The following is a 16046-nucleotide window of genomic DNA, read 5'->3' as shown; positions in this document are numbered from 1 at the left end:
AAGGTCAGGGAATGACCACCGCATATCTCCCGAGCAGTATGGCCTTAGTTGCTAATGTTCCTAAAAACCAAATAACAAACAAGCACAATAACAATTATTTATTATCATTATGGTTATTATATTTACATAATGTGATAGTAAAAGAGTTAAATTTTAATTACTGGTATTTGGGTTGGGCAAATTTTGAATCTCTTTTTACCATTGGAAAAATCCACAGCTTAAAACAAATTTATTCTAATTTTTTGAGAGAGAGAGAGAAAATTTCTTGAAAGATATTTTTAAGTGGTTCTTTTTTTACTTTAAGAATCCCTTTGGGTTTATATTACAGTACATTACTAATTTACATTAATATACTATTAATTTGAGTTTCAGCATTGATCTCCCAGTTTCAGTATCTTGAAATAAAATCTAAATTTTTAATTTTGCTTTCTCTTTTAGAGTACCATATTTTTTAAACAGCCTGTATTACTTTTTAGCTATTGGCGTTTTGAAGTTTAAAATGGATATTGATTGAAATCGTCATTATTTAATGAAAAATGCTCTACTGGCCTTATTTTTAATTTTAACCATTATTCGGCATTAGTAGTAATGTTATACCTCAAATTGACATGCTACAATTAAATTTTTCATTCAGTGTCAAATAAATACTAAGGCTACCTGCACACAGAGGACTTTCTGTTGGGCAACTGTTTACGACTAAGACATGTAGTCTTGGTCAGACTACACATGTGGGAGGGCATAAATTCAAATTGAAGGATGGTTTTTGGATGTGCGGAAGTTTTCTTAGCCAGCAGGTGGTTGATTGTCGGAACAAACTTCCATCTGTTATTTTGGTGGAGGTAGGTAGTTTGTTTGAATAAATTCAAGGAAGAACTAGACTAATTACTGGAGGGATGTGTATGGTGTGTATATATATATATATATATATATACACAGTAACTACTTTTTTATTTATACGCCATATATGCAGGATGATAAGATGCATCAATATTTTAAAAGGCAAATTTTTTGGGGAAAAAAAAAAATTAATGAATATAATTGAAACACAAATTCAAAAATGTTTACTAAAGCATTTTTGAATTTTGTCAGTGTAGAAAGTTCATTCTACACTGGCAAAAATGCCAGTGTAGAATGAACTTTTAGAGTTTCAAAAACGCATCATTACTATTGTTTTGATCCGAACTTTCACTCTCCTCAAAGAATATATCATCTTCGTTGCTGTCAAGGGCATACATATTTCATGAAAGACCTGGCAACTGTGTTATGTTTCTTTAATTCCCATGAATTTTTCACTCATTCACACATCTGTGAAATTGTTGTTGCTTCATTCAACCTCTTGGTGTAAAATTATGGTTTGGTATTTCCATCCATATGCTTCACTCTTTATACATGAATGCTTTGAAGAATTTGTTAACATGCTCACTGCCAAACCACCTAAATGTGAGAGAACTCATTCAATGTGCCATAATTTTCAGAATGTTGAAAAAAAAAAATCAACGTTCAGACATCTCCTCAGCACTCTGAATATTCATACATAATGATTGAAAATTAAAAGGTTGGAATCCATTGCTAAAAGCAAAACTTGCTTTTGTGCAAGTGTAAATCTAAAGTGTAAAACTTTTTTTTATGAAAAGTTTATTCATGTATATAATCAACACAAGCAAAAAACAAATAAAACTGTGTGCCAAGTCTATAAAAAAAACATCAAGAATTACTGCAAATCATTCAATCGGTGTGACAATACTGGGTAGTTGTTAATTTCATGTGCTTTTATGTTTATGGCACTTGTTGGCTGACCCACTTAAGAATGATTGGTCATATATGTGTTATGCACACCTCTTGGGTGCATTTTGAATGAAGTTGTGTGCTGCAGCATACCACCCGTGGTACTGTTTTACACACGTGTTGAGGCAGTGAACATGTTAATTGAAATGCCAGTGGCTACAATTGGCTTGCTAGAATTACAGCAAACTCTGATTAATTCAGTACTTTTTTTTTTTTTGCTCTATCATAAGCAATCTGAAGTTGTCACACTAAAAGTGCTGTTTCAGTTGGCTACCTGGATGTTTTGACCTCAATTTCTCTAGCCGTGGCTAGATTTAAAAACATAGTGTGCAGGGCATTTAGTATATTTTTAGACCATAAGATGCAGAGAAGTTTTAGGCAACATTTTTAAGGGAGAAAAAGTGCATCCTATGGTCTGGGAAATATGGTATTTATTTTTGCTGGCACAGCAAGAGCTCAGGGCATCATTTGGTTAGCACTAATAGTGAAATAAGTTTTTCAATAAAAAAAAATAAAATACAGCAGTCCTTACCAATACATCTTTTACCACTCAAATTTTAACTAAAATAAAAGAAAAAAGTAGTTTTATAACTACAGAACTATAATTATACTATATTTAAAAAATATATTTTATATATTTTTTAAACATTTTAAAATATTTAGTAAGAAGGGTCTGACATTTGCTTCATTGATTCTCCTTCCACATAATCCTCAATACAGTTTATTGCAGAGAAATTTTCTGTGGTGGAAAACCAATAAAATTATGCCACATCTACTGCATTATGAGACTCCTGGCAGGTAGGTGCATTAAGTCCTTTTATATCAATGGTTGGAGCTAAAGTGGGTCTTTTGTCAGCAAAGAAAAAAACACTTTAATACATGATGATGCCCTTCATGGCAGCTTAGATGGCATGGTACACTGGCATCTAAGGAATCAGACCCATCAACAGGAACCAGACCTAGACCATTTGGAAAGGTCTAGGTCTGATTCCTGTTGATGACTGGAGGAATTCTGAAGTCCCCTTCAATTGAGGCTGTAGTTAATCTGATCTCAGGCAGGTGGAGTGAGGTTTTCTCTGCGAGTTATTCCAGGTTTTTCAGTCTGTGCAATATGCAAATCAGTCTGAACACACTCTTCTATAGACAGATACTATAGGAATATGAGTGACAAGCTCTGGTGTTAAGAATAATTTGAATTTTTTTTCTTGGAAAATATTGATATATATCTGAATAATGCACTTCTCATTTGTTTCTTACTACTAAGAAATTGGTATACTGTGCTTGCAGCCAAACTGAAACCTTATTTATGGATAAATTAGGAACATATTTAGAAGGAATTTCAAAATCGGTAGTGATTAGACTTCTTGCCACAGTTTTCTACAGCCTAAAGTTATATGCAAAGTGACAGTCTTTGGTGCCATCCTACACAGCTCTGTGACTTTTACAAAAGTGCTTATTATTATTATTATTAATAGCCATATGGTGCAAGGAAGCCTGAAGCTTATGCTGCACCAGCCAAAAAAAACAATTTTCTGAATTACCTTGAGAGAGAGAATCACCAAGAAAAAGAAGATTGATGATACCTGGCTCAGGACCCTGGGTGTGCCAAGCCCATACTCACCAGATGTGAGCTCCTGGGGTTAATATATGTAGTTAGAAAAAGGAAACTAAAATGGGCCAAAGAGAAAATGCACTAGCAGCACCCATTGCATGACAAAAAATCATGTGATTCTCTTGCATATATGTATGTTATTATAATTTGGATCACTGTGTAACACTGGGGAATTGCCAAATGAATTCATTCTAAACAAGAATGAATTCTGGATGCACGTTCAAGAATGAACGTGCATCCAGAATTATTGCAAGTGTATGTTCCAGACCAGGTTTATTGACAGAAGATGAAATTTTTGCCAGTCTTTTAGAGAGGGATGAAATTTCGTATTAGAGTAATTTTTTTACTCATTGGACATAAAGCTAACCTAAAACAAGCCAAAAGTGGGGAAAAAAAAAAAAAAAAAAAAACTTCAATACAATTTGTTCTTCTACTACAATGTTGGTAATTACAGGGATAAAGGATAAACATGGCATTCTCTCTTTTTTTTTAATGAAAGTTTCAAGAATTCCAAAAATCCTGTTTTCATATAGAGAGAGAGAGATCCCTTTCATGACAGGGCTCAAAAATGGATGGGAACACAGTTTCAGTTTACCACAATGCTAATATTAACTGCCTTCCATTCTAAAAATTATAAAATTCTCTATTTTGAGCCTTTTCAGCCTTTACTAATAAAGATTTGTTAATTTGAATCATGTCCTGGAATCAAATCTCCTAATTAATTCAATTCAATTAGTTCTTCTAAATATTTCCATCAGGAACATGCCCAGGGAGAACAGCTGCTGTGCTTTCAGCCTTTCCTCCAAAGAGACTCATTGAAAACAAAACTAAACAGCTATTTAGATTTTTCTAGGTCAAAGCAGTGTCTTTGTTTGATACTGCTTTTGACAGTAAAAGTTCTCATCTCCATTAGCTTTCATCTCAATTGCATTTAGAGGTGATGGGATCTATAATTTGAATAAGGGATGAGGTAGTTTAACTATGTGTTACATACATGCTTCTTGTAATATATTTGAATTCTGCCTTTTTGAGCTGCCTAAACAGTTTGATTTCTTTACAGATGATGTTTTTCATGCTGTTGCTCATTATCTGCTCATAAAGTCTGTTTCTGTTGAGGTTAAAATCCTTATGCAGCATGGATGTCTCACCTTTGTCTTTTGTTTCTAGAGTTGCATGTTCACATATCTGTATATCTTCTACAAGCAGTACCTCTGCTTTCTACCCATTGTTTGAATATCCTTATGACCAAATGTAAAAATGCAGATAGACTATATTAAATTTTTATATTCAATCATGATGAACTTGAAACAAATGTGGGTATAAAGTAGCAGCCCTGCATGTGAAGATGTATGTCTAAAGTTTAAGCTATATTGATACAAATTGATCCAATACAGATGAAACACAAAATTTTAGATGAATACTAAGTTTTTCAGTGTAGATTAAACTATAATAACCTACAGCTTAAAAAAGGTGATTAAGCCAAAAAAACTTATTTAGAATTAGCAAAATAATGCAAGGACATTGTCCTTGTGGAATCAGTCCTATCTGCACATTATGGTTATTTATTTATTGTGTAAGACACCCCAGAATATTGTTTATAGACTTATATTGCACAAATATCAAATTTATAACTTTTCCAAACTGTTAATCACATTGGTAGCTTAGTTAAAAATTATTTATCCGCATGTATTGTACCTTACATATGATATCGGATCCAAAATAAACTTGTATTGCTTTCACTGAGCTTTTTTGCCACTCTGTATAATGTATTAGCATTTAAGACTACACTGGGCTGTACATATTATGTTTGTACAAGAGAATTTGTGTGTGTGTGTGTTCATAACTGATTTGCAGGTTGGGAAACGACTAAGCTCTCTGAATTGTTTGTGTATTTTTGAATAAAAATGTATACATACACTTTTATTTTAAATTTAGATATTGTTTGCTCCTCCAAATTGTGTTACAATTTGGGGCTACAGGTGTTTAAAAATCAAATATAAGATCAATTTGAATTTAAATGAAGAGGAAGAAATAGCTATCATAATACATTATTTTAACTATTATATATTAAAATGATTGTAATTTTTATTGTCTTGTTCCTAGCTCTTGGAGACCTCAGTAAATTTAGCCAAGTAAAACAACATTATAAAACCAAGTATGAATGTGATGATACGTTATTTATACTTGAAACAAGACCCTCATGCATTCAAAAATTATATCAGGTGGCAGCAGCAAATCCAGTACCTATTATACGTTCCATCGATCAATATCGGAGTGATGGATGCACAGGTTCGAAACTTTTTATGTGCATGCCTGTTTTTGGTGATGCAAAAGGTAAAGAATCAAATCTAGAAATTGAGACTCGCAGGGTAAGTTTAGTTTTGAAATATTTTTAACCTGTAATTAATATTGCAACTATGTACAGAGCTGATAGATAGGTAACTGCAAATTGTGGATGCTGGCAAGATTAACTGGATCTTCCAACTCTTTAATAGCCACAAAACCCTTGACAATTTGGTAGTATCTCTCCTCCACCCACAAAAATTTCAAAAGAATTGGCACTTACTTTCTTTGGTGCGTATTACTATACAAGGAATAAATACACTCATCAGTGAAAAGATTATGACCTATCTCCATGACTGGATGCATCCCACCACCTATGAGTGACATCACTGACTGACTCAGCATATACAGGGTGTCTCAAAAATATTGGTACAAACGTTTAGGGGAGGTAGGTAATATCTTAAGGAATGTGAATCGCATAGGAACCCATACCGGAAACGTCACCGTAAGTCAGTAGACGGCGCTGTTCATCAGTTCGTGAGAGGGAAAATTTCTGGTTTACTAATTCAAGCAGAAGTCGCCGCATGAAGAGCATGCATCAATATACGAACTGTGAGATGGCAGACATGCACCTAGTGTATGGATTAGCAGAGGGCAATGGATGAGCCGCTCAACGAATTTATGGAGAATGCTTCCCAGACAGACATGTACCGGACCATCATTTGTTTGCGCGTGTGTATCAAAATTTGTGCGTTTATGGGTCATTTAGAGGTAACAGGAGTAATGCGGGCAGACCACGTTCAACGCGAATTCCCGCCATGGAAGAAAGTGTGTTGAATGCCGTCCAGAATAATCCTACTACCAGCACATGTGACGTTGACTATGCATTAGGAGTGTCTTGTTGCAGTGCACAGCGTGTCTAGCATGATGATTCCTCACACCCCCTTTCATCTCCAAAGGGTTCAGTTACTGCTCCCCCAAGATCATCCTGCACGTGTGGCTTTTGCGCAGTTTCTCCAAGAAAGTGTTCAAGACTTGAATTTTCCAGCCTAGGTTTTGGTCACGGATGACACTTATTTCACTCGGGAATGCTTATTCAATCAGCACAATGCTCGTGTGGGCTCACGACAACCCACACGGTGCGCCCCCCCATGCGGCACAACATCGCTTCGCAATAAATGTGTGGGTAGGTATGGTCCGTGACTGCTTAGTTGGTCCATACCTGTTACCATCCCACATGAACTCCACTAAATATCGGATCTTTCTTGAACAAGTTCTACCAGGGTTATTTGATGATGTTCCAGCAAATGTGAGACGCAACATTTAGTTTCAACATGATGGGGCGTCTGCCCATTATGGAAGGTGTGTTTGTGACCATTTGAACAGGTGTTTTCGGCGTCGATGGATTGGTCATGGTGGACCTGTTGCCTGGCCCCCATGTTCACCTGATTTATCGAGCCTTGATTTCTTTCTGTGGGGGGCCTTCAAATCTATCGTGTATGAATCGCCTGTGGAGATGGAAATGGATCTCATGGCGAGACAGTGTCTGTGTCCACCAATCCATGCTGCGTCGGTGTCGCGTATGCATCGCATCTCATGGTTGGAACCTTCAAGCATCTGTTGTAACATCATGAAATGCATCCATCTCGTACTCCATTGTTAATATCATGTCAAATAAATGTTTGCCACTAATTACAGTCTTGTGTCATTTCTGCTTCTTGTGCCTCTTCTACTACTTTCTCGTGACGTTTCCGGTTATGGGTTCAGAGATTGGCAGAAATGAAAAAGAAAATTACAATGAATTAAGGTTTATTAAAGTTCATATTAATGTAATGAAAAATTTAAACAAGGACAAGTTGCTGCATATTGTTCAAAAGATAAGTTGCAACATGGATTTTTTAAGAGGCAACCTTATGTGACCAGTCAGATTGGCTACTATCATTGCTTTTTTTGGGATGGTATGCAACGGTACGGCGTACCATCCCATTTGAAATTTGTAATTTCCGGAATTTTTTTCACATGTTTACCTACTATTCAAATAAGCTTAAAGTTATTTAACTAAATTTGCATTTTTTACTGTCTATTGTTAAGATATTTTCTATATAAAACTTTATAACTATTTTTAGAATTCTAAATTACTCAGTTGGATCTGTTTAACAAACTCCTTTTATAACAAAATTTTTTTTTTTTTTTTTTTTTTAATTCCCCTTGGAAATTACATTTAAAATATTTTCTTTTGGGTGAAGAAATTTTTCATATAACGAACGGCTTAGGAGAGATTAACTGGGCACATACTGTTTGCACTTCTGGCCTTCAGGCAACTTAGGAAATTAGTGCTGCTGCTAAGCAAGAATTGAGAGCGCTAAAGGGATTACCATTCTACAACTCAGTGTTACCTGGTAAAATCTATCCAACCACCTGTCCCACATACAGAGAAGTCTCACTAGTCAACAGTGAGCAGATAGAGGGGTATTCCTAATGGGCTCAGGTCCACCTTCTACTGGAGTGGCGTCCAACCTTTTCCCGTACAGGGGCCATATTCAAAGTTAGATTTCTTTCAGGGGTTGCACTGAGTGATTCAAGAAAAATTAGTGCGTTACATTTTCCATATCTTGTTACATTTAAAAGGGAGTTTCAGTTTTCAAGTTACCCTTTTTTTATTTTCAGGCTATATTTTAAAAAAATGCAAATTCCCAACATTTATGTGTAGCAAATCTGTCACTATTTATTTTTTAGATTTTATTAAAATTATAAAAAATGACTTTTTGTTTTTCAAAAAAATACCTTATTTTTGCCTTTTTAAATGCTCATTTTAGAAAATTTACAACCTGAAAGGATCACTGCTTAAGATGAATATAAGGTGAATAAATAAAAATAATGACACACCTAAAATTGAAAATATTTGAAAATTTTATTAAGTACAGTACACGATTACATTTACTAAACAAAACATTTAATTATTAAGAATTTTTCGATAATTATCAAAATTTAAAATGCTCTTTTAATTCACTTTCCGTGGAGGCTGTAGGTTGGAACCCTCTGTGAATCAACTGTAAGCGCCCGTTTGAGAATTAGGAGGGAGTGATTTTCTTTTAGCCCGACAAATAATCTTCTGTTGTTTCACAGAAGTGCGTTATCCACATTTTATCGCAAATTTTCCCTATCTCTGTTTGGTCCACAGTACTTGAACATCCGAATGGCACTGACATTTTGGACAGTTTTTCAGAAGAAAAAAAAAAAGTTCAAATTTAATAACTAGTGACAATATCGATGTTGAGAGAAGGAAAATGAGGACAGTGAAGGTATTAAACCTTCTAAACATGAAATGTTGGCATTTGGTGAAAAAGAAGTTACCAATTTCATCAAGTGAATGTGAACAAGGATTTTCACAAATGAATCTGATTGTCACCGCAAACTAGAGCTTTGTAGATGACAAAAACAATTTCTTAAAATTGTAGGCCCACTGGTGACACACTTCAATCCAGCAAATATGTCGTGGCTGCTTCGGAAGCATCATTCATCACAGACACAAACAGTAAGAAAAGCAGTTGGCATAGTGTGTTGGATGAGAATTCTATAAAAACTTTATTATGAAATTATTTTTACTAATTTTTATTACTTACTTTTTACACATTTTACTTATTTTTTATACAGGGTGTTTCAAAAGTGATGGTCAATAATTTAAAGGTGAACTGTACAGACTACATATAAAAAAAAAAAACCTAAAAAAACCTATAAACAAAAAAAAAACCTAGTAAACATGGGTTCTTAAGTGAATCGTTTTCAAGATATTACACATTTCTAGTTGGGATCCACCACTGACAAGGTGTTTGTTTAGGTTAGGTTATGCTCATTCTGTCTATTTCCCCCTCTCTCAATGCTCTGAGATGTAGCAGGCATACTAGTACTTGTCAAAGGATAGTCAACATGGAAAGAGGTTTACAGCAATGAAGGGTATGCAGACATGCACTTCATGTATGGTAAAGACAATGGCAGCGCACTTGAGGCTGCACGTTCGTACAAAGAAGCATTTCCCTGCTGAAGGCAGCCCAACAAGTGCACATTGATCAGGGTACATCAACGCCTTAGAGAATACGTGCACTTCAGACATGGAGTACGAGCAGGTAGGCCCAGAAGCATAACACCTGATGTTGAGGAAAGGGTGTTAGAAAGAATAGAACAAAATCCAGGAATTTTGACAAGGAGCAATGCTCTGCAAGAGCGTGTACTGAGTCAAATCAGTGTGTGGCGAATTTTACATTACCAATTACTGTACCCCTACCATATCGAGCATGTACAAGTTCTCAGCAATACAGACTACCCTCCTCCCAGAGTGAACTTCTGCCAGTGGATGCAACAACAGTGTGTCCTGAACCCTCAATTTTTAAACATTTTGTTCACTGACGAAGCTGGGTTTACTCATGATTGTATTTTTAATTTTCATAACTGTCACGTTTGGTTTGACGAAAATCCTAATACAATTCACGAGTCACGACATCAGCAACATTTCTCGTTGAATGTCTGGGTAGGGCTACTAGGAGACAGTCTAATTGGACCACACTTTCTGCCAAATGGGCTAACAGGAGAGCTGTACCTTCAGTTCCTGCAGAATGATGTTCCAGATCTCCTTGATGTTGATAATGTTCCACTTCAGCAATGCCAGAACATGTGGTTTATGCATGATGGTGCACCGGCACATTTTAATAGTAATAGAAGCATGTGATGCAAGAGAGCAAGCATATGAGCTTATGTAAAAGGTAAAGTGCAGCCATTATCAACCCACTGCAGGATGGAAGCCTCCTGAACAATTCATGCTGAGGGAAATGGACCATAATCTGCCATGCTGGTCCAGTGCGGGTTGGCAGATCGACCGTATTCAGCAGTCAGGGGCTTGAACCCTGGTCTACTCAAAGAGCGTGTGCTACTGCACTCCCGCCCCTGACCACTTGGCTACGGAGCGTATGTAGCATCAGCCAAAAAAATAAATTCACACAACCATTCCCTCTAAACGTTTGTCCGGTTCCTTTGAATTTATTTAAGCTATCAACTTCCACACAACGACAGTTGGAAGTTTGTTCCAGCAATTAACCACCCACTGGCTAAAAGCAAATTTCCACACATCTATTCTACAACTGTCTTTCCTCAATTTGAATTTATGCCCCCTTAGATTTGTAATCTGAGCAAGTGGAAGAATCCCATCACAATTCGGTGTGCTCAACTCAAGCCTTATATACCTCAATCAGATCACCTCGCAACTAAACTCAATACAACTTGCAACATACACTGTGTTGCCTGAGTTTTGCATGAGTTGTGACTGTATCTAACTAGAAGGTATGGTTAATGGTGAATAAGTAGAGGTGGGCCTGTATTGTGGCCTCCCAGATCACCAGACTTAAATCCTATGGATTTTTGTATCTGGGGTCATGTAAAAAGCTTGGTGTGCACTTCTGACATTAACACAGTTGAAGAATTGCAGCGTCGGGTTGGAGTCTTTCAGCAAATCAGAAATGACACAGGAATGCCTGAGAGGATTTGCAACTAAATGCAGAGAATACTATAAAGCTGCGTACGGATGCAAGGATACCATTTTGAACACCTTTTGTAACATCCTGTAACATATAACATCTGTAAAATCCTGTGGTGTTGGAACCAAAAATTAAAAATGTATTATCTTATGTTTAATAAAACCACCCCTAGCAAATGATTCACAGATTTTTGCTAAACTAAGGTTCTCCCATAGTCAGTGGCGGATCTTAACAGAAAATGTGCATTATCTCAAATGGTTCATTTGCGGCCCAATGTTCACTGGGACTTTTTTGCTAATTTTAGCTTGTACTTTTCACCTTTAAATTATTGACCATCATTTTTGAAACACCCTGAATACTTGAATAAAAAATTTATGCTTAATAAACTGTGTTATTATACTTAATTTGTTCTTCTTATTCCAAAAACATTACTACTAAAGTAATAATATCAGGAAATAATTTATTACAGTACTGTAATTTTCATGTTCTTTTAATTTCCAGTTTTTCCTGATAGCAAAGAATGAGTACTGGCACCTTTGTTACTGCATCATAGTAGCACTGGCTACTATGATGCAGTAACAAAGGAACTGGATACAATGAATAATTTTGACATAATATACCTAGATTTCAGAAAAGCTTTTGGCACTGTCCCACATAAAAGACTGCTGTACAAATTGGAACAGCATGGTATTAGGAATAAATTACTGCTATGGATAAAGGGACATCTGAGCAGGAGAAGACAAAAAGGGGTTATCTATGGGTACTGCTCTTCTTGGACTACTGTTATTAGAGGAATTCTCCAGGGTTCAGGGCTGAGTCCATTGTTGTTTTCTGTATTCATTAATGATAGCGATGAAGGCTTAATGTCTAATTTGCAGATAATACAAAGGTTGGAAAAGTGGTTAATGACAGTAATCAGGGTATGCTGCCACAAGAAGGTCTAGAAAACTCGGGCAACTGGGTGAGAAGTGGCAATTGAAGTTTTACCTTGAAAAATGCAAGGTACTGTGTAGGGGGTAACAGTAATTCCAGATTAACATACTAACTGTGAGGCACAACACTGAGGGTATTGGAGAATGAAAAAGAGTTGGGAGCAGTTGTGCAATCAGACATGAATTTCTGTGAGCAGTGCAGATAGACTGCAAGAACGGCTCATGATATACAGGAATTTTCCAGCAGGTGATTATCCCACTGTAAAAGGCAGTAGTTAGGCCATGTCTTGAGTATTGCATACAGGTTTGGATGCCTCCTTTTAGGAAGGATGTGGATTGTTGTGTTTGGAGATTAGGCACCTGCACGATCTGATTTAAATTGTTTAAGGCTTTTGAATGAATTGAGTAGTAAGCTTCAATACTGATGGTGTCTTTCCTCTACTACACACAACGAGGAGGCATAAATTCAAACTGAGAGAAGATGGTTGCAAGATAGATATGCAGAAATATGCCTTCAGCCAGTGGGCAGTTAATTGTTAGAACAAACTTCTGTCTGGAGTTGTAAAAGTGGGTAGCAAAGAACTAGACAAACTGTTATTGGGGATGGCCAGATGTGAATTTTTTTTTTTTTTTTTGTTATTGTTGCTATGTAAGCTTGCTTCCTTTCTTACATCATTTGCTATTACTAATACTATTATTATTCTCACAAGAGGAAAATGTTTTTGTATCACATTGGTCTTGCTTGTACATTGGACACACTTTCCCACAGCATATGAATTTAGACTTGTTTATAGTTTCATAAAGTGAACTGTAAACATGACTTACGTACAGTATTTTAACAATAAGTTATTTCAATGGTTATAAAATTATTAATATCTAATGCTTATTAATATCTAATATCATATTAATAAGCAAAATGAAGACCAGCCTTTGTGCTTTATTATGAAAATATTTTAATTGATGGTTAACTCATCAGATTGAGGTAGCTACATAAGTGGGTTCTGTACAGATGAAACAACTGTTTCGGTGGACTTTGTTCATTATTTCTAAAATATATTGAATCAAGTTTTTATTATATGTGCAAGTTGTACCATACTGCATTTCTGAATGTGTGGTTTATTAATATTTTATACACTTATTTATTATTGATTTTGAAGTCTATATTTAAATAAAATAAAAGTGAATTGCTACTTCAGCACATTAGAAAAGTGCAGCAGAATTTATTTGAAAAAGTAATCATTTTTGAAATAATTTGCAATTATCTCATTAACACAATTTCAGTATAATGTAATGATTTATGCACTATCAAGATTACTAACAGAATTTTACTGTATATAGACAAGGGGAAAATTTCTTAAATAGGAGACATAAGCATGCTTTTTGTTGTATTTTTTATTAATGTCTTATATATATATATAATATATATATATTTTTTTTGAAAACAAGTTTTAATTGTTGTATTCTTCAGCCTTCTAGTTTCTGTGTTGCTAGAGAAGTGCACGAGGGAACAGAATCTGGCAGTTTAAATCACCAGACAGACTATGACACTGTACTTTCAGATGATGAGAGTATTTTATACAGTGATGGAAGTTCAGATTTATATAGATTGCCTTCTCCAGAAGAAAGAATGCTGGCTTTATCTATGGAATATCCTTCAACTGTAGTTCCTATAGATATCACAGAGTCAACATTTAATAAAATGTCTACTTTCCGGCGCTCTTTAATCCATGTAAGTTATATTATTAGAAGGCATTTGTATTTATTTTAAAAGTATATGCTAGATGATCTCTACATAGCAAAAGTGCTCTGTTTAAAGAAATTAGATTTTAACAAGATTAGAATAAGTAAATATTTTTAAAAATTTCTTAAATAAAGTGAAAGGCTTCCTTATGTATTTGAATATAATAGAAAAATATAAATGCAAATTTACAGTCATATTTAATGGTATTAGCTTAACACAGTACTACTACAAAGAAATCATGCTGGTTCTGATATTCTAGGCATGGTCTGTCTGGAAAAGGAAATAACTGGTCAGTGTGCAAGGGCAGAGCCATCCCTTTGCGATGTACAGGTAGTTCTCGACTTTGAGTTAATTCATTCGTAGTGTGCGCTCGTAAACCGGGAATTTATTTTCACATAGACATAAGGTTAAAAATAGGGGTTACGTTCTTGACAATGAAATTAGTTAGCTAATTAGTTTATGTTTAAACAATGATTGATTTATCCAAAGAAATGAAAACGTAGCCTGTAAAATCAAGCAAATTATAATAATAGAGAAATTATTTACGACTTACAAATGTTAAAGAATGTTTATTCTTCATCATCATCGACTAAATGCACACTCGTTGATCACTTATCATTATTGGCTCGGCACTCGTTGGTTTGTTGCACAAGGAGTCTTCTTCTTAAGAAATGTTTCAAGAGGCGTTTGTTTCCAAGATAATCTGTTTTCTTTATAAATTTTGCGTGAAGTAAATAAAAAGTTTATGAAAAAAAAGGAATGAAGAGAAGATTTTGAAAATTTATTTGTTTTTTATACGATTGAAGATTTCAGTGAAGGGGAAACACATTTCAAGCTATTGGTATTTTCCCAAATGCAATTACATCGAGTTTACTACCCATTTATAATTGCTTGCAGTAACAGAAAAGCCCAATAAACTGGAAAGTGCAAATTGATCTCCAGAAATGTGCTTTAGAAAAATATCACAAAGTCTTTTAAAATTGATTCTTCTAACAGAACATATGATAACGATGAAAGTGTAGTGCATTTTAATGATTTGAATTGCAAACTAATACAATTTACAAACCAGGCTCATGACCTTTTATATAGCCTTAAAGTCATGCTCGTGACCTTAAAAATGACATTTTAGAAAGATAAGTAGCTTAGTTATACAGCGAAAAAATTTTGACTTCTGAGATCTTGAAACGAATTACCAAAAAACAATGTGTTATTGGATTCGCATTACAATAGTTTAACGATATGATGGTGTCTCTGGAACGGATTAATATCGTAAAGCTGGGTACACTGTATTGTATACTTATGCACGTGGTTTGAAATGCGTTATTTATGAATGTTTAACATTCATTTTTTGCAATTAATGTTCATATTTTCGATTTTGTTGACACTTGATACTTGGGGGAAAAAAAAACTTGTAAACCCGAGAACTCGTAAAGCGAGAACTGCCTGTATTTGAATTTATGCAACCACAAAATATGGCAATATTCTTGTAAATTACCAACCCTATGTGGCTGTTTGGAGAGGGGGAATGTAAACATAATTTAGTTATTATTTGTGCATTGCTGTAGCCAGCAGTGACATAGATATAGAAATGACTGGAGGAATTTCTTAAAAGGCCTTTCTCTCTGGACTGTAGTACTTTTGTCATTTTATATTGTTTTTACAATGTCCTAGAAATCAACTTACAAAATTACTTTGGAAGTTGATGAGAAGCACCCATAGTTCGTTCTTCATGCAGTACCCATCTCTGTTTTGAAAATTTTTTTTATTTCCAAACATTACCATGTTTTGGAATAAACTAACAGTTCTTGTTACATTTCTTATCTAAATTTAGGAGAATTTTGTTACCATGAAGAGCAATCAACCAATATTGAAGTGTTCTGCTGTATTTTAAAAACCTTTCATTAATATTACAAGTAAACAACTGGACAAAACATTCTTGTACATGCTGATTAGATACACAATGTGTTCAACTTTTATATCAACCTGTTTTCAAATGATGGATAAGATGATACAGCTATTTTTCCTGTACTTTTGCTTCAACCTATATAACTTTGGTTGCAAATAATTGAATCAAAGCCTGCCACACTTTTTCATATTTTGCCCTTTGCAATTCTGTGCACGTCTTTCATCATTGATCTGATTCTGGACTGCCGTGACTTTCCTTTGTA

The 16046-nt window shown here is 34.9% G+C and overlaps 1 protein-coding gene and 1 long non-coding RNA gene across 2 annotated transcripts in view; one reads left to right on the top strand and one right to left on the bottom strand.

The window, feature by feature from the left end:
- Positions 1 to 16046, top strand: part of LOC150091379 (uncharacterized) — a 222147-nt gene that overhangs the window by 172750 nt on the left and 33351 nt on the right. Inside the window, exons 2-3 of the mRNA XM_090375266.1 lie at positions 5501 to 5766; positions 13606 to 13866. Coding sequence (XP_090231392.1) covers positions 5501 to 5766; positions 13606 to 13866 — 527 coding nt within the window. The remainder of the gene's footprint in view (positions 1 to 5500; positions 5767 to 13605; positions 13867 to 16046) is intronic.
- The window catches only part of LOC150091378 (uncharacterized), a 46472-nt gene continuing 44121 nt past the window's right edge, over positions 13696 to 16046 (bottom strand). Inside the window, exon 3 of the long non-coding RNA XR_016547065.1 lies at positions 13696 to 13804. This is a non-coding gene — a long non-coding RNA (uncharacterized LOC150091378). The remainder of the gene's footprint in view (positions 13805 to 16046) is intronic.

Source organism: Mastigoproctus giganteus, chromosome 1 (assembly GCF_048544385.1).
Source record: "Mastigoproctus giganteus isolate SK-2022 chromosome 1, ASM4854438v1, whole genome shotgun sequence".
NCBI lineage: Eukaryota > Metazoa > Arthropoda > Arachnida > Uropygi > Thelyphonidae > Mastigoproctus > Mastigoproctus giganteus.
This window is presented reverse-complemented; position numbering and strand designations above follow the sequence as displayed.